The 22,667-nt window shown below is 40.8% G+C and overlaps 1 protein-coding gene across 1 annotated transcript in view; it reads left to right on the top strand.

Annotated features, from left to right (window-relative positions):
* Positions 1–22,667, top strand: part of LOC118687322 (mucin-5AC-like) — a 35,026-nt gene extending 12,359 nt beyond the window's left edge. The window contains exons 18-38 of the mRNA XM_036384246.1: positions 533–788; positions 2,353–2,405; positions 2,779–2,879; positions 3,665–3,816; positions 4,256–4,394; positions 4,482–4,595; positions 5,093–5,272; positions 6,513–6,752; positions 7,403–7,559; positions 7,720–7,848; positions 8,198–8,324; positions 9,020–9,063; positions 9,156–9,360; positions 10,616–12,590; positions 12,650–14,980; positions 15,090–17,565; positions 20,497–20,540; positions 21,400–21,522; positions 21,628–21,726; positions 22,111–22,233; positions 22,647–22,667. Of these exons, the coding sequence (XP_036240139.1) occupies positions 533–788; positions 2,353–2,405; positions 2,779–2,879; positions 3,665–3,816; positions 4,256–4,394; positions 4,482–4,595; positions 5,093–5,272; positions 6,513–6,752; positions 7,403–7,559; positions 7,720–7,848; positions 8,198–8,324; positions 9,020–9,063; positions 9,156–9,360; positions 10,616–12,590; positions 12,650–14,980; positions 15,090–17,565; positions 20,497–20,540; positions 21,400–21,522; positions 21,628–21,726; positions 22,111–22,233; positions 22,647–22,667 (9,089 nt within the window). The remainder of the gene's footprint in view (positions 1–532; positions 789–2,352; positions 2,406–2,778; positions 2,880–3,664; positions 3,817–4,255; positions 4,395–4,481; positions 4,596–5,092; positions 5,273–6,512; positions 6,753–7,402; positions 7,560–7,719; positions 7,849–8,197; positions 8,325–9,019; positions 9,064–9,155; positions 9,361–10,615; positions 12,591–12,649; positions 14,981–15,089; positions 17,566–20,496; positions 20,541–21,399; positions 21,523–21,627; positions 21,727–22,110; positions 22,234–22,646) is intronic.

Raw genomic sequence — 22,667 nt, 5'->3', positions numbered from 1 at the left:
AATCCATTGCTGGCAAGAGTGAATATGAATAGAAGGGAGATGTGGTTTGATTATGAAAGGGACTGTTTTTATGGAAGTGCCTCCACCTGTTTCTGTGCAACTTAGAGTTTCACTACACTTTACAAGTATCACAAGTTGTTGCAGAGATAATGTGTTGTATTAGAATAACAGTACTAGTAATACTGACCAGAACACTTGCAGATTCATGTCTTTGAAGATGCATGCTGGGTTCTTGTCTCATTCCTCAAGAGGTTTAGGCATCTTGGCATTGAATGGCAGCAGCAAGTGGAGGTTTCCTTCTGAACTTCCATTTGAAAAAATCTTTTCTTCTTTGCACGCATTATTTACTCCACACATACAATAGCTTTTCAGATCAAACTCTGAAATTATTCAGAAATGCATTTACATGAAATATGCAACATAAGCAGAGGTATATTGTTTACATGTTTTTTCTACTGCCTATGATTTTTCTTTTTTCACATGAGAATATACCATCTGCAACTAACAATCTATTTTATTTTCCTCTCTCAAGCAAAATACACCACCTCATGTCCCAAATCCCTGAGCTACAGCTATACCATCTCTTCCTGTCAACCCACCTGCCGCTCTCTGAGTGAGCCTGATGTCACATGCAACATTAAGTTTGTCCCAGTTGATGGCTGCACCTGTGTAAATGGAACCTACATGGATGACAGTGGCAAATGTGTGCCGGCTAATGAGTGCCCCTGCTACTACAAAGGATCTCCTATACCATTTGGAGAAGTGGTCCATGAAAATGGGCGTGTATGGTAAGTAATCTTTTTTAAAACATTCAAATAACATGTATGTTCTCATTAAAGTCTGGAACGTGTAAGATGGTTTCACCCTGAATTTCAAAAGAATGCTCTCTCTTCAATTTCTTCAAGTTTTTTTAACTTTATTTTCCAATTTACAAATGGTATATATTCCCCTGAGTTGCAGGATGAGGACAGAGGGCAGAATGGAGCCCTACAATGAAAAGTGAAATGGTTAATGACCTGTTATACCATTTAAATACACACAGTTCTATGGGCCCAGATGGGGTCCACCCAAGGGCGCTGAGGGAGCTGGTGGAAGTGTTCACAGAGGCACTTTCAATCATTTGTCAGCAATCTGGTTAACCTTGGAGGTCCTGGTTGACTGGAGGTCAGCAAATGTGATGCCCATTTACAGGGTGGGCCAGAAGAAGGATCTGGTGAACTACAGCCCTGTCAGCCTGACCTTGGTGCCAGGGAAGGACACAGAGCAGATTGTCTTGGGTGGCACATACAGGGCAAACAGGGGATCGGGCCCAGCCAGCATGGGTTTGGGAAAGGCAGCTGCTACTTAACCTACCTAATCTTCTTATATGACAAGGTGACCTGCTTAGTGGATGAGGAAAGGCTGTGAATATTGTCTGCCTGGACTTTTGTAAAGCTTTTGACATTAGGGAAGAGATTGTCCCCCTGTATTTGGTCCTGGTGACCTGTACCTCGAATCCTGTGTTCAGTTCTGAGTCTCTTACAACAAGAAAGGCATTTTGATGCTGGACTATGTTTAGAGAAGGACAGCAGAGCTGGTCTGGAGCACAGGTATTATGAAGAACAGCTGAAGGACCTGAGGTTGTTTAACCTGGAGAAAAGGAGGCTCAGCGAAGACACTCACCATCTATAAAACTGCCTAAAAGGAGGTTGTGGTGAGGTGTGGGTCAGCCTCTTCTCCCAAGTACCAAGTGACAGGATGGAAGGAAGTGGCCTCAAGTTGCACTGGGGCTTGTTTCGATTGGATGTTAAGAAAAATTTTGTACTGAAATGGTTGTCAAGCACTGGAACATGTTGCCCAGGGAAGTGGTTGAGTCACTATCCCTGCAATTATTTAAAAGCCATGGAGATATGGCACTTAGGGACATGGTTTAGTGGTGGACTTGGCAGTGCTGGGTTAATGGTTGGACTTGAGGATCTCAAGGGTCTTTTCCATCCTAAAGGTTTCTATGATTCTGTAATATTTCTAGATTGACAGGGCAATTGTACTTTGGTGCATTTTTTATTTAATTCCATAATCTTTCAAGTATAAAATTACAACAACAGCAACAAGAGGAGAGCTTATGATAATGTAAGTAACGAGCAATGACATATATGCATTACAACCTATGAATTTTCCTGCTAAGCAACAATGGATATCATATGAAAGCAGCATGTGTAGTGGTATTGAGAGAAATTCTTTCCCAAGACTGCAAAACAGGTTTTTAGAATTCCTTTGAAAATTCTGAAACTTGACAAGGGATAAGTAGCTCTCAATCTCAATATTTGGTTTGAGAGGAGATAATAAAATAGATTGTTTTCCCCTCTCTCACAGCACTTGTGTCCAGGGAAGATTGAATTGCATTGGAGCACCAAATCCAACTTCAGGTAAAAATAATCTTCCACTTATTTTTTTCTCTTTACCAGGTCTTGCACAGAATAGTTCATAGAATTGATTCTTCTTAATAGATTTTTAATAGAAGAATTTCTCACTTAGTCATAGTGCTACAGTTGTCATAAAAGCAGGAGTGAACTAGATTACTCATAAAACCTCTTTTTACAGAAAGACTTTTTGTTCTGATATATTTTGTGGGGTTTTTTTGGGGGAGGAATCCAGTACTCTGTAGTGAATCTCATCAGCAGGTTGAATAGGGACAACAATCTCAGCTAACTGAAATAGGGAATTTCCAAAGAACTTATAGATGGTTTAAATGGCTACAGCTGTGAAATAAACCCTGCGCCACTTCTTCCCTCCCTCTAGTCTGTGAATCTCCCATGGTCTACTTTGACTGTAAAAACAACACAGCAGGAGCAACTGGAGCAGAATGTCAAAAAAGTTGCCAGACTCTGGATATGCAATGTGTAAGTATGTCATGGCCCAATTAAATGGTGCTTCCAGGTTTGTCTATGCTCTTTCTGCTGAAGTAATTATCTATTGGATCTACTCCAGACCTACAACACAGATACATTATTCTTGTAGCAGAAGCCCTGAAATGATGTTATGAAGCATTAACAATGGAACCCTTGGATCAAAATATAATAAGTAATATCCAAATTAATTCTTAAGATTCTTAAGAAAGATTCTTAAGAACCTTTCTTCTACAGGTAACAGTAACTAGTAGTGAAAAATCTAGAGTTCTACTGCTTATTTGCCTTCTGTAGGAAAGGCTAAAAATTGGCTAGGAGAAATGATTGTTTCTCATACCATGCTGCATCTAATCATGTTACTCCACTTAAGTTCTTGGTAGCCACATGCCATTTCATGAGTAAGTACCACATGAGATAAATAAATTTCAATATAACTCAGCCAAACTGAAAAAAATATTACTTGTCTTTCTTTTAAAAGTCCATTCAGTCACAAATCATCCATTACAAAGTGCAAGAGCCAATGTGTTTTAAATTTCACAGGTTCCAACAGATCAGGATTGGTATACATAAAAAAATTTTTCTTTGACAGATTTATATTTTATTAAATCTATGGCTAATAACCTTTTTGTTCCATTACCCTTTAATTACTTTATAGTTCTCTCCTATTTAAGTTGGGCAGCAATAAGACCATATAAGGCACCTTTAATGATAACTTAATCTTCCTTTTTCTAATGTGATCATTTCACTCTAAAATTATGTTTTTATTTTCTCTTTTCCAGTATAGCTCACAATGTACATCTGGCTGCATATGCCCAGATGGGCTTGTGTTAGATGGGAATGGTGGTTGTATTCCTGAAGAGGAATGTCCATGTATTCACAATGAAGCCATGTATCAGCCTGGGGAAAAGATCAACTTCGACTGTAACACCTGGTAAGTATATCTGCAGAAGTAGCATTCCTGGTTCCATCATTTGCTTTTCTAAACACCTTTTATAGTAAAAGAACAGGGAAAGATTTGGATTCCAAATCTAATCAGTTGATGGATTTTAGATCTTTTAGTTTTGGGTTACGCAGTATGAGAAGTTTGCCTTCTGATATCTGTCAGATGGCCAAAGCACAGAATGGGAGGAAACCTTTAGGACTACAGGGTTCATTAAGTATCTAGTTTTGCAGTTAAGGTATTCAGGTAGCAGAACAGAATTTTCTTTAATTCTTTACATGAAAAATGTAGAGGACTATTTTATTTCCAGAAAAAATATAGCATTTGGCAGGGATGGATTGCCAAACAAATATTGATTGTTCAGATATGTCTACACAAAAGAGTAAGTTGTTTTATTATTAAAATATTTAATTCTTTTTTTTTTTCCTAGTGTATGCAAGAATAGGAAGTGGGAATGTACCAAAGATCAATGTCTGGGCACTTGTGCTGTTTATGGAGATGGTCATTATAACACCTTTGATGACAAAAGATTCAGCTTCAATGGAAACTGTGAATACACACTAGTCCAGGTACGGATAGCTAGCAGTAACAAATGAGGGGTAATCTTGATCCTATCTGTAAAAATAATATATTTTTAAATGTTTTTCTCTACCCAGGACCACTGTGGAAAAAGTGGCACAGTCAACGGGACCTTCAGGGTTGCCACTGAAAATGTTCCCTGTGGCAACACTGGGACAACTTGCTCAAAGTCTATCAAAGTTTTCTTAGAGGTAAGAAGGTTTTGCACATAGAGCAGTTTTCCTTTGTACCTGCTAAGGCTTAGGAGAAGCCTAGATTTCTATTGCTTCAAAGAAATTGGAAAATATTTTAAAAAGCAATTCAACTATTAAATTAGGTTTACATCAGATTCAAGTGAAATATTTGATAGATCTTCCTACCTTTCTATGTTTTTGACTTCCCACACTATTTTACATCATCCTTGGGAAAAGTAAAGATCTAAAGGCAGAAATTTAGCCTATTGAGTCAGAAGATTATTGTATGCAATGTAGTTTCTCCATGACAGTCAAAAGACACTTTTTTAACCTACGCCATTTAATATCTTCCAGGAACCTGAGATTTGGATTGCTTTGATTCATTGCATTTTGATTATTTGTTTTCATGATATAAACTATTTATTCATAGTACTCTTAAAAGCAGAAAAAAACATGTTTGAGAGCACAGCTGCAGCTACTGACTCATTTCTCCTTACCTTTTCCTCCTGTTTCAGAGCTATGAGCTGATCCTTGGTGAAGAGCGTGTCAGTGTCGTAAAGAGAGGACAGAATGATGAGGTGCCATACACAGTCCGCTATATGGGGATGTACCTGGTAATTGAGACCAAAAGTGGGCTGATCCTCATGTGGGACAAGAAAACCAGCATCTTCATCAAGCTCAGCCCTCGTTTCAAGGTGCGGAACTAGCAGTTCAATGGCAATTTACTGTCCAGCTTTCACTGGGTGTGAATCTTGTTGAGACCCTGCCAAGATCCCAAATAGTGATGGTCTCCAGCATTCCTGCCGTTCATCCCACATTGCTTTCCATTCCTCTGGTACCTCAGGATGCCATGCCATCATCCTGCTGCCATTCTGAGCTTGGAAGGTAGCTTCCAGTGCCTATTTGGCCTGATAGAACTTGAGTTGGCAAAACACTATTTTGCACTTGACTTTGTTGAAATTACAAACTGAACATTGTTACATGTTATCAGACTTATTAAAATTACATACCTACCTGTGTATAAATCAACTGAATAGGCTTGATCTTGAAAATAATCCATTGTTTCCAGTTCTCATTGACACACAAATTATCACATTTCAAGAACAAAGAAGTGTATAATGAGTGAAAGCCTCTTTTATGCCACCAAATATTTGTCAAGCATACAACTACACAGATGATAAGGAAAATTAATTCCAATTTTCATACTCCTCTTAGCTTATGATATATAAGCACTAAAAACTGTAGTAAATACAGAATTTTCTATCTTACTGCATACCACTATGATATTTAAATTAGGTATTTAAATGAAGCATAATTTAGAACCAACTTCTTTCAGTACTATAGGTTCTTTCCCTGCATCACTCACCAGCACTTTTAAAAATAGTAGTAATATGGAAAGTATGCACCTTAGTTTCATAGAAAAAGCATGTATTGTAGCCTCTCACAGTTGTACAAATCCATACATTCGGAATGAGTGATATTTCTGGATGCACAAGGAAAATGTAGTTTCTTTATATACCAGTGAGCAGACTTAATGGTAAAGACTCAATTAATAGATTAGGTGGCTGAACTGTTAGTACTTAATAGTTAGAAGGTTGTTTTTATATGTATAGCTATTCTACAAAACAAGGCTTAAATAAAAAGCTTAATCAGCTATGAGTCCTCACTTCCTTGTTAAAAATATACCTCAAAGACAGAAGGTTATGACGACAAAATTTGTTTTATTGTTCATATTTAAAAGAAAAAAGTTAAGAACAGTATCCTTCTAGCTGTAGTGGTCATATTCTGTTCCTCTATTCCAGAGTATGAAGATGTTTAGGACTGATAGAATGGAATGCCACTATTCTAAGACATGGATTTCAAGTATTCTTTCAGTCTCAGATTTTGTTTCAAGTTTTCTCACATCCATTATTCTTTTATTAACGTCTTTTGCAGGGCCAGGTCTGTGGTCTCTGTGGAAATTATGATGGCAACAGCGTCAATGACTTTACTACGAGGAGTCAATCTGTAGTAGAGAATGTCCTAGAGTTTGGAAACAGCTGGAAAGTATCCTCTACGTGCCCTGATGCTGCCAGTGTCAAGGACCCATGTTCTACCAACCCTTATCGGAAGTCCTGGTCAGAGAAGCAGTGTAGCATCATCAACAGCAATGTCTTTGCTGCCTGTCACTCTCAGGTATTACCAGGGCAGATGTTTACTGCGGGAAAACTAAGCCTGTGGGTTGTTGAAGGTACTATTCTCGTAGGTTTTAACATGCATGCCTTGTTTATTAATATGTTTCACGTCAAATTGTGCCAGGAAAACTCCAGTCTGAATCGCCCTCAATGGGAGAAATTTATAGTTCCTACTTCTAATAAATAAAAAGACAATTAAAAAGAAAAATAACAACAAAATAATAATAATTTCATAATTACTATGAATTTCCTTGCAGCCTGACTTGAATAAAAATTCTCATATACCAGGTAGAGAAGGCAAGCTCAATGAAATAATAACACAGAAATGAAGTATCAGCATAGCCTTTACCTGACACTAAGTACATAACAAATGTTGTCAGGTAACTGTGCAGTTGCCTAATATTTTTTTTGAAAATTAATCTAATCTTACACCAGGATACAAGTCTAGGTTTCTAAAAATCTGGCAATACATGACTTGGATGTATCATTTGGCATCACCTCAGGTGTCTTACAGTGTTTAACAAAAGAAAAAGAAATTACCAATGTAGGCCTTTCCTCTGGGATATACAATTGTAAGAAAACTACTCTAGCAAAGGTAAGAAATCACTTAGAAGGCATGATGCATAATATTATATTTCTGTTTAATAACAGGTTGAACCAGCAAAATATTACCAAGCATGTGTGACAGATGCTTGTGCCTGTGACACTGGAGGAGACTGTGATTGCTTTTGTACAGCAGTAGCTGCCTATGCTCAAGCATGCAGTGAAGTTGGTGTATGCGTAGCCTGGAGAAGCCCAACAATTTGTCGTAAGTTTTATGTCATAAACCTTTCTCAAAGTGCAGCTAAGTGTACAGTATCTTACATATGTGCATTAATATCTATCTCACTGTGTCAATTTTTCATGCTTAAGCTATTTGATCTTTTTTTTCTTTCCCTGAATATGTTCAACTTTCTGTTTCTCCTCAGCACTGTTCTGTGATTACTACAATCAGCAAGGAGAATGTGAATGGCACTATAAGCCTTGCGGTGCTTCCTGTATGAAAACCTGTAAGAACCCAAGTGGAAAATGTCTCAATGACCTGCCAGGTTTAGAAGGTAAAAATAGCTGCAAGTACCTCCTAGTGGGTACATATTGCTATATTTTAAACTGTCTTTGATGAAGTATATTTCCTCCATCAACTGCATTTGCACAATTGAATTTTCTCTAGTATCATTATATCCACATGAATGGAAGCAGATTATGGAAACTGGAGTAAGAAGATCTCTAGGACTAAGTTCTTATGGATGGGTTCTGCTGGTGCTAGTAACTCTGCATTTCTTCCTAGAGCTATTCCAAAACATAAAGTAGAAACATGATGACAATTAAAAACAAGACCTGCAAATGCAGTTGGTGCAAATAAAACCTTTGCTGACTGTATCTCATTGTTACCTTTTCCACCTTCAGGCTGCTACCCTAACTGCCCACCAGACAAGCCATATTTTCATGAGGATCAAATGAAGTGTGTTAGTCTCTGTGACTGTTATGATGATGAAGATGGAAAGATATATCAGCGAGATGAATGTAGTATATGGTAAGACTTAACATACCAACCTCATACAAGGAAAAGTGATCAAAACTCAAGGGGGAAGTTGTATGTTCCTGTTACATGCAAGATCAGTTCGTGCTACCTGTGATGAAATAATGTCTTACGATCTAATGCCAGTTTTCCTACTACATTAATAAGAAGGTTTTACATGATTTTATATTTTAATGAATTTATTTGTATGGATTATATTGTAAATCCTCAGCATTAAGATGCAGCAAGAACAAGAAGTCCTTTATGACTAGGCTATCTTTATTTCACATTCCTGTGGCAGGAAAAATGTTGTGCCATGAGTAAAGATATTTATTAGTGGCCTGCTTCCGAGGATTTTGCAACGTACTTGCATCATTTGAGCATATAGACTCACCCTTTTAGCCTTCTATTTTAGTACAAAAATACTGCAAATGCAAGAAAAGTGATACGAAGGAAAAAAGGAAAGTCTTCCTTAAGACTTCTACCCATAATTTTGCATAATATTTAACTTCACTTCTATTTATATGTTTGGGTTTAATATAAAGTAAGATTTTGGAAAATAATGGCCAAAAAGGAGCCAAAATGAACAAAAAGCTCTAGGAATAAACACAAAGTGCCTTACCTTTTGATGCCAGTATCTGTCAGAAAGATGACTAATAAAATTACATCACAATCACAAAATATATGGGGTTTTATGCTTTCTGTTTCAGTGAGTGCACATCAGAAGGTTTACAGTGCAAGTTCGATGATAAAGGTAAGACAGCTAAGAAAAATTATTTAGAAAAGAAGTATTGGATACTATCTTTTCATAGATGTCTGAACTGACAATAAACTTCTGAATTACAGCCTGCAACTGCATTTATGAAGGGAATAGCTATAAATATGGTGAACTCATCTACAACACCACAGATGGAACTGGATGGTGTTTCAGCGCAACATGCGATGTCAATGGAACAATAAGCAGAAACATCTTTAAATGTGGCATTTTTACAACAACCCCATTTACATTTACCACAAGTCAGGCCACAACCACTGCTTCAGGTACGCCTAAATAATAATCTTTAAAATAATTCAGAAATCTCTGTAAGTGACTAAAAATTACCTGAAAGGCAGGACCTTTTCATCAGTTAACGGTATATAATTTTACTTGAAACTATTGACTTCTACTGGAGCCGCTAATTCACCTGGCAGCTTTAGTTGAAAAAGAATAGTTAAGGATGTAGAAATGAGTACTCCATTTCTTACAAACTCAGTTTCCTCTGTTTTACCATGGTGATCCTTGGGGAAAAATTAATAGAGCTTATTAATCACTGCAACCTTGAGAATCTTCTAATTTCCTTGCAAAAACCCCCAGCAGTTCTGGACCAACTTCTGAAAACATGAAAGACAGTTGCTGCCATTTCCTAAATTAGTGGGCACATAAGAAATTTATTTTAAGGGAGTCTTTAAACTATTTATAACCATTCTTTGGAACCTTTCCTAATTCTGTTTAGTACCCAAATCAACAATTTCCTTCTACTCCTGGAGTACACTGCTATATTATTCCTGCTGTTAATTAATTACAATGACCAAATTCTGAGTAATTGTGAGAAACATATCCACAAAATTTTACTACAGCAAGAACTAAATATTCGAATTTAAGTCTTCTATTAACTAACATTCATATTGAGAAAGTAATATCTGTTCCACTTGGTTATCTTCATAATGCCAGGAATATGAAGTCTTATTAAAATACATAGAAAATACCTATTAGATTATATATTTCATATATAGTATATGTGTATTCTCTATTATAATGTACTACATATAAAATACACATATGTTAAGTATATATTTTATATTTATAAATATTTTACATGTGGTAATATTGAACTAAGTAGAAAAGTCATTAACTGGTCAAAATATTTTAAAGTCTGTGTGGTTATCCAGTTAAGTGTAAATAAATACAGAGATAATACCAAGGAGAATAAAACCTCTTCTACTTATACCAAAGCAATTGAGATGTATTATCTAAGCAGTGACATACTGTGCAAAGGACATCAGATTACCTATATTTAGCTACAAATCTTTAATAGGTGTCAAAGAAACTACCTCTACAATAATAAGGCAAAAAGTCAAAACCTACTTTAGAAATTAAATTTGAGACTGCCAAAGCAAGTTCATTAAAATTAAAATATTACATAATATTAAAAATATTTACAACAAAAAAAAAAGCATGGAAGATTAATAATTTCTTCCTGGAACTCTAATAAGAACAGACAAGACTTATGTTTCCTCCTTTAAATTACAGAAATTACAACTGCAACACCAGTGACAACTGTATGTGTGAAAAATGTCTGTGTGTGGTCAGAATGGTATGATTCCACTCAGCCTGAAAACAAAGAGGACAGTGGAGATTATGAAACATATCAAAATCTCAAGGATAAAGGATACAGTGTGTGTACAAACCCAAGCGATGTTCAATGCAGAGCCAAAGAATACCCAGATACTGAAATTACCAACCTTAACCAAACAATAGAGTGTAGTCAAAGCAGAGGATTAATATGCAATAACCAGGACCAAGAATCCAAGCAGTGCTATAATTATGAAATCAGAATATCCTGCTGCAGATACATACCATGTTCAGAAGCACAAACTACAACACCCACAACCACAAGAGTATTCACAACTACTGCTGTAGAATCAACACCATTTACAGTACAGACAACAATAATACCAACCACACAAAAACAAGAAAGTGAAGTAACTACAACACCAATGAGAGAACGAGAAAGAACGACTCAGAGCGAAACATCAGTAACATCAACGACAACCCAAGTGTCAACAACAGGATACCAAATCACAACTATGACAGCAGGAACCTCCACTGTGGTAACCCAAGCTCCATCATCACCCAATACTATCTCCACTCTCCCAGGATCAACACTACAAACAACACCTGGCACCACGATAATCTCCAGTACTACTGCCCTGCCAACACAAGGCACGACTATCACTACACCTGGACCAACAGTACCAACCCAAGGTACCACCAGTGCCAGCACCACCACAACCACCAGGGAAAGGAGCACTCTATCTACAGAAGGAACTCTTCCAACAGTATTATCCACTGTTCCTATTCAAACAACATCAACAATTGCTGCCTCCACCCCTGAAATAAAAATAAGAACCACAACAGGCACCACGGCTGGCCCCAGCACCACGGGCTCAGCCAGAGAGGAAACAACCATCATTGCTACCACCACCAGCACCTCTCCCCCTCAGACTGAAGGTACAACCATCATCATCCCAACAACAACAAGAGTGCCCACGCCAGCCACAAGCACTGCCAGCACCTCCAGGACTACCGAGAGAAGTACCACAAGAGCCTCTGCCACCTCTGCTCCAGGAGAAACCTCCACTGTAGAAACCCAGGCTCCAACATCTCCCACAACACCCTCTGAAGTTAAACTAAGAACCACCACAGGCACCACAGCTGGCCCCAGCACAACCACCACCACCACCCCACCCACAACAACAGGGCCCACGCCAGCCACCACCACAATCCGCATCTCCAATAGCACAGACAACTGCATTGTGGAGCGCTGTGCTTGGACCCAGTGGTTTAATGTGGACTCCCCTACTCCAGGCAGCGAAAATGGAGATTCAGAGACATTTGAAAACATCAGAGCTGCTGGGTATGAGTTGTGTGACAAGCCACGAGACATCAAGTGCCGAGCTAAAGACTATCCTGACACAATTGTGAAAATAATGGAACAGAAATTTGACTGCAGCCTTGACAGGGGACTTGTGTGCAGAAATAAGGACCAGACTCTCAAGTACCCCACGTGCTTTGACTATGAGGTCTCAGTGCTGTGCTGTGAACGAAAACACTGCCAGACAACAGTACCAACCCCAGCAACCACTGTAGGCATCTCCACAACATACTTCCCAGCAGAAACCACCACACTAGCAACACGACCTGCAGCAACACCAAGTGCTGTCCCCACACTTTCACAGCAAGTAATAACAACCACCGTAGGAACAACAAGTACCCTCTCACCACAAGGAACCACCATCGTCACCCCAATATACACAGAGCCAATGAAACTAAAAACCACAACAGGAAGCACAGCTGGCCCCAGCACCTCAGGCTCAGCCAGAGAGGAAACAACCATCATTGCTACCACCACCAGCACCTCTCCCCCTCAGACTGAAGGTACAACCATCATCAGCCAACAACAACAAGAGTGCCCACACCAGCCACAAGCACTGCCAGCACCTCCAGGATTACCGAGAGAAGTACCACAAGAGCCTCTGCCACCTCTGCTCCCGGTGAAACCTCCACTGTGGCAACCCAGGCTCCAACATCTCCCACAACATCCTCTGAAGTTAAAATAAGAACCACAACAACATCTGAAGTTAAAATAAAAACCACAACAGTAGCCACTGCTGGCCCCAGCACCACGGGCTCAGCCGGAGAGCAAACAACCATCATTGCTACCACCACCAGCACCTCTCCCCCTCAGACCGAAGGTACAACCATCATCATCCCAACAACAACAAGAGTGCCCACGCCAGCCACAAGCACTGCCAGCACCTCCACAACCACCTGGGAAAGCAGCACTCTATCTACAGAAAAAACTCTTCCAACAGTATTATCCACTGTTGCTATTCAAACAACATCAACAATTGCTGCCTCCACCCCTGAAATAAAATTAAAAACCACCACTGGCACCACGGCTGCCCCCAGCACCACGGCTTCAGCTACCACCACCAGCACATCTCCCCCTCAGACTGAAGGTACAACCATCATCATCCCAACAACAACAAGAGTGCCCACGCCAGCCACAAGCACTGCCAGCACCTCCAGGACTACCGAGAGAAGTACCACAAGAGCCTCTGCCACCTCTGCTCCAGGAGAAACCTCCACTGTGGAAACACAGGCTCCAACATCTTCGACAACACCCTCTGAAGTTAAACTAAGAACCACCACAGTAACCACAGCTGGACCCAGCACCACGGGCTCAGCCGGAGAGGAAACAACCATCATCTCTACCACCACCAGCACCTCTCCCCCTCAGACTGAAGGTACAACCATCATCATCCCAACAAGAGTGCCCACGCCAGCCACAAGCACTGCCAGCACCTCCAGGACTACCGAGAGAAGTACCACAAGCACCTCTGCCACCTCTGCTCCAGGAGAAACCACCACAGTGGAAACCCAGGCTACAACACCTCTCACAACACCCTCTGAAGTTAAAATAAGAACCACAACAGGAAGCACAGCTGGCCCCAGCACCACAGCCTCAGCTAGAGAGGAAACAACCATCATTGCTACCACCATCAGCACCTCTCCCCGTCAGACTGAAGGCACAACCGCCATAATCCCACCCACAACAACAGTACCTACCCCTGCCACCAGCACTGCCAGCACCTCCAGGATCACTGCAGGAAGCACCACAAGAGCCTCTGCCACCTCTGCTCCAGGAGAAAATTCCACTGTGGCAACCCAGGCTACAACACTTCTCACAACACCCTCTGAAGTTAAAATAAGAACCACAACAGGAAGCACAGCTGGCCCCAGCACCACAGGCTCAGCCAGAGAGGAAACAACCATCACCTCTACCACCATCAGCACCTCTCCCCCTCAGACTGAAGGCACAACCGCCATCATCCCACCCACAACAACAGTACCTACCCCTGCCACAAGCACTACCAGCACCTCCAGGAGCACTGCAGGAAGTACCACAAGAGCCTCTGCTACCTCTGCTCCCAGAGAAACTTCTGCTCTGGTGACCCAGACTACAACACCTCTCACAACATCATCCAGAGTTAAAATAAGAACCACAACAGGAAGCACAGCTGGCCCCAGCACCACAGGCTCAGCCAGAGAGGAAACAACCATCATTGCTACCACCACCAGCACCTCTCCCCCTCAGACTGAAGGTACAACCATCATCATCCCAACAACAACAAGAGTGCCCACGCCAGCCACAAGCACTGCCAGCACCTCCAGGACTACCGAGAGAAGTACCACAAGAGCCTCTGCCACCTCTGCTCCAGGAGAAACCTCCACTGTGGAAACACAGGCTCCAACATCTTCGACAACACCCTCTGAAGTTAAACTAAGAACCACCACAGTAACCACAGCTGGACCCAGCACCACGGGCTCAGCCAGAGAGGAAACAACCATCATCTCTACCACCACCAGCACCTCTCCCCCTCAGACTGAAGGTACAACCATCATCATCCCAACAAGAGTGCCCACGCCAGCCACAAGCACTGCCAGCACCTCCAGGACTACCGAGAGAAGTACCACAAGCACCTCTGCCACCTCTGCTCCAGGAGAAACCACCACAGTGGAAACCCAGGCTACAACACCTCTCACAACACCCTCTGAAGTTAAAATAAGAACCACAACAGGAAGCACAGCTGGCCCCAGCACCACAGCCTCAGCTAGAGAGGAAACAACCATCATTGCTACCACCATCAGCACCTCTCCCCGTCAGACTGAAGGCACAACCGCCATAATCCCACCCACAACAACAGTACCTACCCCTGCCACCAGCACTGCCAGCACCTCCAGGATCACTGCAGGAAGTACCACAAGAACCTCTGCCACCTCTGCTCCCGGAGAAACTTCCACTGTGGTGACCCAGACTACAACACCTCTCACAACATCATCCAGAGTTAAAATAAGAACCACAACAGGAAGCACAGCTGGCCCCAGCACCACAGGCCTCAGCCAGAGAGGAAACAACCATCATTGCTACCACCACCAGCACCTCTCCCCCTCAGACTGAAGGTACAACCATCATCAGCCCAACAACAACAAGAGTGCCCACACCAGCCACAAGCACTGCCAGCACCTCCAGGACTACTGAGAGAAGTACCACAAGAGCCTCTGCTACCTCTGCTCCAGGAGAAACCTCCACTCTGGCGACCCTGGCTACAACACCTCTCACAACACCCTCTGAAGTTAAAATAAGAACCACAACAGGAAGCACAGCTGGCCCCAGCACCACTGGCTCAGCCGGAGAGGAAACAACCATCATCTCTACCACCACCAGCACCTCTCCCCCTCAGACTGAAGGCACAACCGCCATCATCCCACCCACAACAACAGTACCTACCCCTGCCACAAGCACTACCACCACCTCCAGGAGCACTGCAGGAAGCACCACAAGAGCCTCTGCTACCTCTGCTCCCAGAGAAACTTCTGCTCTGGTGACCCAGACTACAACACCTCTCACAACATCATCCAGAGTTAAAATAAGAACCACAACAGGAAGCACAGCTGGCCCCAGCACCACAGGCTCAGCCAGAGAGGAAACAACCATCATTGCTACCACCACCAGCACCTCTCCCCCTCAGACTGAAGGTACCACCATCATCATCCCAACAACAACAAGAGTGCCCACACCAGCCACAAGCACTGCCAGCACCTCCAGGACTACTGAGAGAAGTACCACAAGAGCCTCTGCCACCTCTGCTCCCGGTGAAACCTCCACTGTGGCAACCCAGGCTCCAACATCTCCCACAACATCCTCTGAAGTTAAACTAAGAACCACAACACCATCTGAAGTTAAAATAAGGACCACCACAGTAACCACAGCTGGACCCAGCACCACAGGCTCAGCCGGAGAGGAAACAACCATCATCTCTACCACCACCAGCACCTCTCCCCCTCAGACTGAAGGCACAACCGCCATAATCCCACCCACAACAACAGTACCTACCCCTGCCACCAGCACTGCCAGCACCTCCAGGATCACTGCAGGAAGTACCACAAGAACCTCTGCTACCTCTGCTCCCAGAGAAACTTCCACTGTGGCGACCCAGACTACAACACCTCTCACAACATCATCCAGAGTTAAACTAAGGACCACCACAGTAACCACAGCTGGCCCCAGCACCACGGGCTCAGCCAGAGAGGAAACAACCATCATTGCTACCACCACCAGCACCTCTCCCCCTCAGACTGAAGGTACAACCATCATCAGCCCAACAACAACAAGAGTGCCCACGCCAGCCACAAGCACTGCCAGCACCTCCAGGACTACCGAGAGAAGTACCACAAGAGCCTCTGCCACCTCTGCTCCAGGAGAAACCTCCACTGTAGAAACCCAGGCTCCAACATCTCCCACAACACCCTCTGAAGTTAAACTAAGAACCACCACAGGCACCACAGCTGGCCCCAGCACAACCACCACCACCACCCCACCCACAACAACAGGGCCCACGCCAGCCACCACCACAATCCGCATCTCCAATAGCACAGACAACTGCATTGTGGAGCGCTGTGCTTGGACCCAGTGGTTTAATGTGGACTCCCCTACTCCAGGCAGCGAAAATGGAGATTCAGAGACATTTGAAAACATCAGAGCTGCTGGGTATGAGTTGTGTGACAAGCCACGAGACATCAAGTGCCGAGCTAAAGACTATCCTGACACAATTGTGAAAATAATGGAACAGAAATTTGACTGCAGCCTTGACAGGGGACTTGTGTGCAGAAATAAGGACCAGACTCTCAAGTACCCCACGTGCTTTGACTATGAGGTCTCAGTGCTGTGCTGTGAACGAAAACACTGCCAGACAACAGTACCAACCCCAGCAACCACTGTAGGCATCTCCACAACATACTTCCCAGCAGAAACCACCACACTAGCAACACGACCTGCAGCAACACCAAGTGCTGTCCCCACACTTTCACAGCAAGTAATAACAACCACCGTAGGAACAACAAGTACCCTCTCACCACAAGGAACCACCATCGTCACCCCAATATACACAGAGCCAATGAAACTAAAAACCACAACAGGAAGCACAGCTGGCCCCAGCACCTCAGGCTCAGCCAGAGAGGAAACAACCATCATTGCTACCACCACCAGCACCTCTCCCCCTCAGACTGAAGGTACAACCATCATCATCCCAACAACAACAAGAGTGCCCACACCAGCCACAAGCACTGCCAGCACCTCCAGGATTACCGAGAGAAGTACCACAAGAGCCTCTGCCACCTCTGCTCCCGGTGAAACCTCCACTGTGGCAACCCAGGCTCCAACATCTCCCACAACATCCTCCGGAGTTAAAATAAGAACCACAACAGGCACCACAGCTGGCCCCAGCACCACAGCCTTAGGTAGAGAGGAAACCACCATCGTCACTACCACCACCAGCCCTGCCTCCACTTCACCTGAAATAAGATTAATTACCACTTCTGGCCCCTCATCTGTGCTCACTACAACTCTTCCTCAGTCTGGAATTACCACAGGTAAATTCTTATCACATTCTTTTCTCCCAGTGCAGAAAATATTGTTATAACAGCTTTCTTCAGCACTACTGTCAGTCCTGGTATGTCATTGTCTACTTTTTAAAATTTTACAATCATCATTTTCTTTAGACCAACATTCATATCTTTGTGTTTTGTGGCTTCTTTCCCTACACCAGTTTGTTATTATATGAATCCATGACCATTTATATTCCTTAAAACACATAAACCAATTTTTAATCAATCTCCCCCTTTGTTACTAGTATTTATATTTGTCAGCTTGGTTAACTTCATAGTATTAATTCTTACTTAAATGAGGAAAGGTGAAACTTTTCAAAACGTTAGAGGTAAATCTTGTCAGATTTGCCAAAGGCCAGATGTTATTCAATGTGCAATGAAAAAGTTTCCATAATCTCCACTTATGAATAGCTCAAATATTTGAATGCAGGAAACATGTGCACTTGATTTGCCAGAATGTTGAATAGACCTCTTGAAGGTGTTAAAATTATTAGATCAAAATCCTGTACCTGCAAACTAAATTATTACTTGTACTCCACTGTAGCTTCAACTGGTACATCACAATCAAGCCATGTTACAACAAGCACTCCTTCAACCTTCAGTTCTTCCACCAGCACATCCATTACATCCAGCAAAATACCTCCATGCTTTTGTCATGTGTTTGAAACTTTATTTTCTCCTGGTAAGTATCTTATTTTATGATTATAAAAGATTTAATAAGCAATATAAACCCCTAAGACTCTATTCAATTAAAGATAACCACTCAAAGTCATCTAAACGTAGAACGTTTTATACATGAATACACTTCATATTTTCACAATATTTTCTTGGTTTTTCTCCCTATCTATCTTCATTCTTGTAATTTCTTTTCCAATTTTCATCTGCAGGGGAAGTGGTATACAACAGAACAGATAGAGCTGGCTGTAATTTTTATGCACTTTGCAGCAAGGAATGTGAGATTGAGCCCTTCTACGGGCCATGTCATCTGACAACTCCTGCTCCTTCAGTCGCCTCCTCAACTACATCACAAGCTGCCTCACCAACCACAGCAACAACCACCACAATTTCAGTAGAAAGAAACTGCACTGATGTCAATCCTGCACGAAAGGTGGTTCCCCTCCCTACTTTATATTACACCACTGTTGCAAAACCAGACCAATTTCTGTCCTTTAACAGCCAATTCAAATCAACCTTTATGTATCTCAATAATAAAGTTGGTCATGTAACAAATGACCTGACAGCACACAATTATTTAACCTGGAATTACCAGACTTTTAAGTAATCTCTTGGTAGAAAAGCTCACTAAGACCATGGCAGAGATTTTTGGTTTTAATAAAAGTAATTTAAATTGCATAGACATAAGTAGACAAGCCATGAAATGTAAAATACCATTCTTTTTATGCAGAAGAAAATTCTGTGGTTATTCTTAGCATACCTGTTCTTAAATAATGTACTAAAACAACTACAACCTGAATTTCCTACTAATTTTGAGAATATATCTTAAGTTAAAACTGAACAACTAGGATAAAGGAGCATTTAAGAATAAATAATTTAAATATTTTCAGCCTGGAGAGGAGTGGATAGATGAATGCCAGAAATGTGTCTGTGATTCCCTCACTGCTACTGCACAATGCCAGCCACTCCCATGCCAAACAGCTCAGCAAACAACTTGTGACCTAGGATTTGTTTCCATGGCTGTAATACCACAAAAAGACCCATGTTGTCCTGAATTTGAATGCAGTAAGTATTAAAAATACATGCATAAATATCACTCCAGGCAATTACATTTGCATTTCTGTTAATATCTAAGAAAGTTCTTAATGTATCACAATAACAGCAAAATATTTCTTAAATTTTTCTGTCTCAGTGAACACACAACAATTTTTGGCTAAATATGCATTGAAGCTTTGTTTAAAAAAATGTAATTTTCATTTAATTTTAATAAGAGAATGGGTGGGAGAGCAGAATAGTATTTTGAACATTCACTGGTCTATGTAGCTCAACTGTCTTTGTACCTGTAATTATAAATATTATCCATGCATTTTTTTCATCTTATTAATGGAACATTGGAGCACATTAACATTAGTCTAAATGCAACTAAACTAAGATGCATAAACAGAAGAATAAGTCACTAAATAGCTTAACAGTTAACTAGAAGACCAAGTAACAGGAAGCAATAGTACAAAGTGAATTGTAATCAGCAACTGAATTGACAGTGTATGAAAAATAATAATTATACTTACACTCTTGCCAGATGCTCATGAAAATAAACTAATATAACTAGGATTTTTTTATTTTTAAACATACACTTTTATATACACATATTTTATGTACATATACTTATGCAAAAGACTTAAAAGAAAAAAGTACCCATAAATTAAGCCTGAAAAAGTAAAGTCAAAACAAAGGAACAGGCAAGTTTAAGCCGTTCTGTGAAAGACATAGATGGGTTCTGCCATGTTGTCAGATTTACATTATATGGGAATACCTTTAGTAGGAATACCTTAGCAGGAATACCTTTTTCCACAGTGTCAATCTTCCATACAAGCCATGTTCTGAAAGGTCATAAAGAATCAATAACTGAAGCATCTTTGTTTATCATGGAGGCTGAGGGTTCCCGGAGGAAACAACTAATTTAATTTGAATTGAACCAGATATTGAAAGGGCAAAAAAGGGATTTTTCAGGCATAGCTCAAGTTTGAAGCCATTCCTCTCCACCTCTTCCAGCTGATTTTAATGATGAAACTTTACTTAAACATTCAGCTACCCTATATATGAAGTCTAAGCACATAGGGGGATTGAATTCAAGTTTTCCGTACTCTCTGTGCTACTAACAAAACCTGGTAACATCTTGACTTCTCAGGAAGACTCACAATTTGAGTTATTCTGGAATTAATTTTTTGTTTTGTTTTTTAGAACCAATACCTGATGTCTGCGTGATTAATGGAACATTGTACACGGTAAGAATGATATGGCAGTATATTGCTGGAAGTGAAAAGTACATCCTTTCTACCAAAATAAGTCTTTGAGAAAGTTCTTTTCCCAGTACATGTTTTTGGGAGTTTTTCTCTCTAGCCTTTAACTGGAAGTTGTTTGGGTATTTAGAGTCAAAATCAAATTTGTCACAGAAGTCTTCCTCATCGAGTAGTATTAAAAGAAGAGTGTACCATTTTTAGTGATGTACTTTCTTTTTAAGCTTCTTCTCACTGTAATGAATGACTTTGCCAGACAATCTGATGAATAGCCCAAACTCAATTGCTCTTTGAAATAAGCCCAGAAAACCTTAAAAAACCAAAGCTAACATTTTTGATTTGATACCTAAACCCTTTTGCTAAAATTGGTACTTAGGTCATTAACTCATAATTTAAATATTAGCACTGGAGTCTTTGGGGATACACTTCAGAAAGACTAAAATCCATATGTAAATTTAGATCTCAACTTAGATATCTGCATATGTAAAGGCCTATTTTAGTCCCTGCTTTTAAATTATAATTGTTTTACAACCACTGAAGATAACTGATAGAGGAAAAATATTCTTAAATGGAGAATTGAAAAGCTGGTAAAATAATTTGACATACAGACCAATCTTAATTTAATGTAATAATTTACTGCTCCCTTTTACATTGCTTCATTTAGTTTCCTCTTAATATGAGCTTTCCTGCAAGGCATGAAGCCAAAAAATCTCTATGTTCAAAAAATTTGAGAACTGTCATACTTGCATACCTCAATGGTTCTCAGCAATGCTTTCAACTCTGCCGTTATATTACACAGAAACTGTTGGCATTTGAATGTTTTTTGGGATTTTTTTCTGTCTTGCAGATTGGAAAGTCAGTAGTAATCGATTCATGTAAGAAGTGTACCTGCAGTTCTGAGAAGGATCCAGAGACTAATGCAAACATTATGCATTGTGAAACAGTTCAGTGTGAGACATCTTGCCCACTGGTGAGTTCTCTAGTTTCTCTAGGTTCTCTAGGCTGCCCAGTCAGCTAGACTAGAATTCTCCATCACCAGTTCAACATACTTTCTCCTTCATCTCTTTCTGAGTAGGGTTACCAATACATGATTGAGGAAGGAGAGTGCTGTGGGAAGTGTATTGAAGTAGCTTGCAAAGTCAAACTCAGTAACAACACTGTTCATGTCCTCAATGTAAGTATTCTTTTCATTTTCAGATCTGTTAGCCCATACAAGTTAGAACAGCTAAGAGTCAACTCATGTCCCTTACTGGTAAAAATAAAATACTGAAATTACTTTGAAAAACAATGTATCAGCTTTCTGAGTTCAACAATATTTGGTATCAAATTCTTGATTTTTGTGGCTAATGGAGCAATGGTTTCTAATTTATGGTCTAAGTGTTCAGAGCCAGGATTTAAACTTTCAAACTAGCTACAGTTTGTAGAATTTCATTTTTGCCAGTTGAAAGAAGTTCAGAAGCATCTGAGAATCTTTGAGGACTGAGAACTTAATTAGCTCAGACATACTTGATCACAATGAAAAAAAAAACCAACTTTTGCTTTTATTATATAATCTTAGGTTAATGAGATCCTGCCACTCGATCAGTGCAGCCACTACAAATGTGAAAAAATTGAAGATCAGTTTGTTGCAGTCCAAACGAAAAGAGTATGCCCTGAGCATGACCCCGGAGAGTGTGATCCTGTAAGTTTTTATCAGTCTTTCATTGACTCAATTCAGTTTAAGTGAACAAGGAGGCACAAGGAAGAATACAACAAATCACTTCCACTGAAGTTGCAGGAATGTCTTAAGAATGAAACTAGGCTTGCTCTATGATTAATAATAAGAAAAGCATAGTATTTTCTTATGAGGCTACAAGTATTGAAGACTCCTGTGGTGAGGACAGTAAGTCATCCATTGTTTCATTCAGGGTTCATCCCGGAGAAGCCTTCTGCCCAGTATCAGTAGTGCTAACTAATATACTTATTCATGATTGTCAACCATGTACTAATACAAATCCTCCTTCTTTTACAAAGGACGAAACAGAGATTACATCTGATGGCTGCTGCAAAATATGTAAACGTAAGTAATGCTGTGTTTATGTGTTCTGCCTGAAGAGCACTCTGTTCAACCTGTAA

This window comes from Molothrus ater, chromosome 6 (assembly GCF_012460135.2).
Source record: "Molothrus ater isolate BHLD 08-10-18 breed brown headed cowbird chromosome 6, BPBGC_Mater_1.1, whole genome shotgun sequence".
Taxonomy (NCBI): Eukaryota; Metazoa; Chordata; class Aves; order Passeriformes; family Icteridae; genus Molothrus; species Molothrus ater.
Note: the sequence above shows the minus strand (reverse complement) of the source record. Positions and strands in the feature narration are given on the sequence as shown.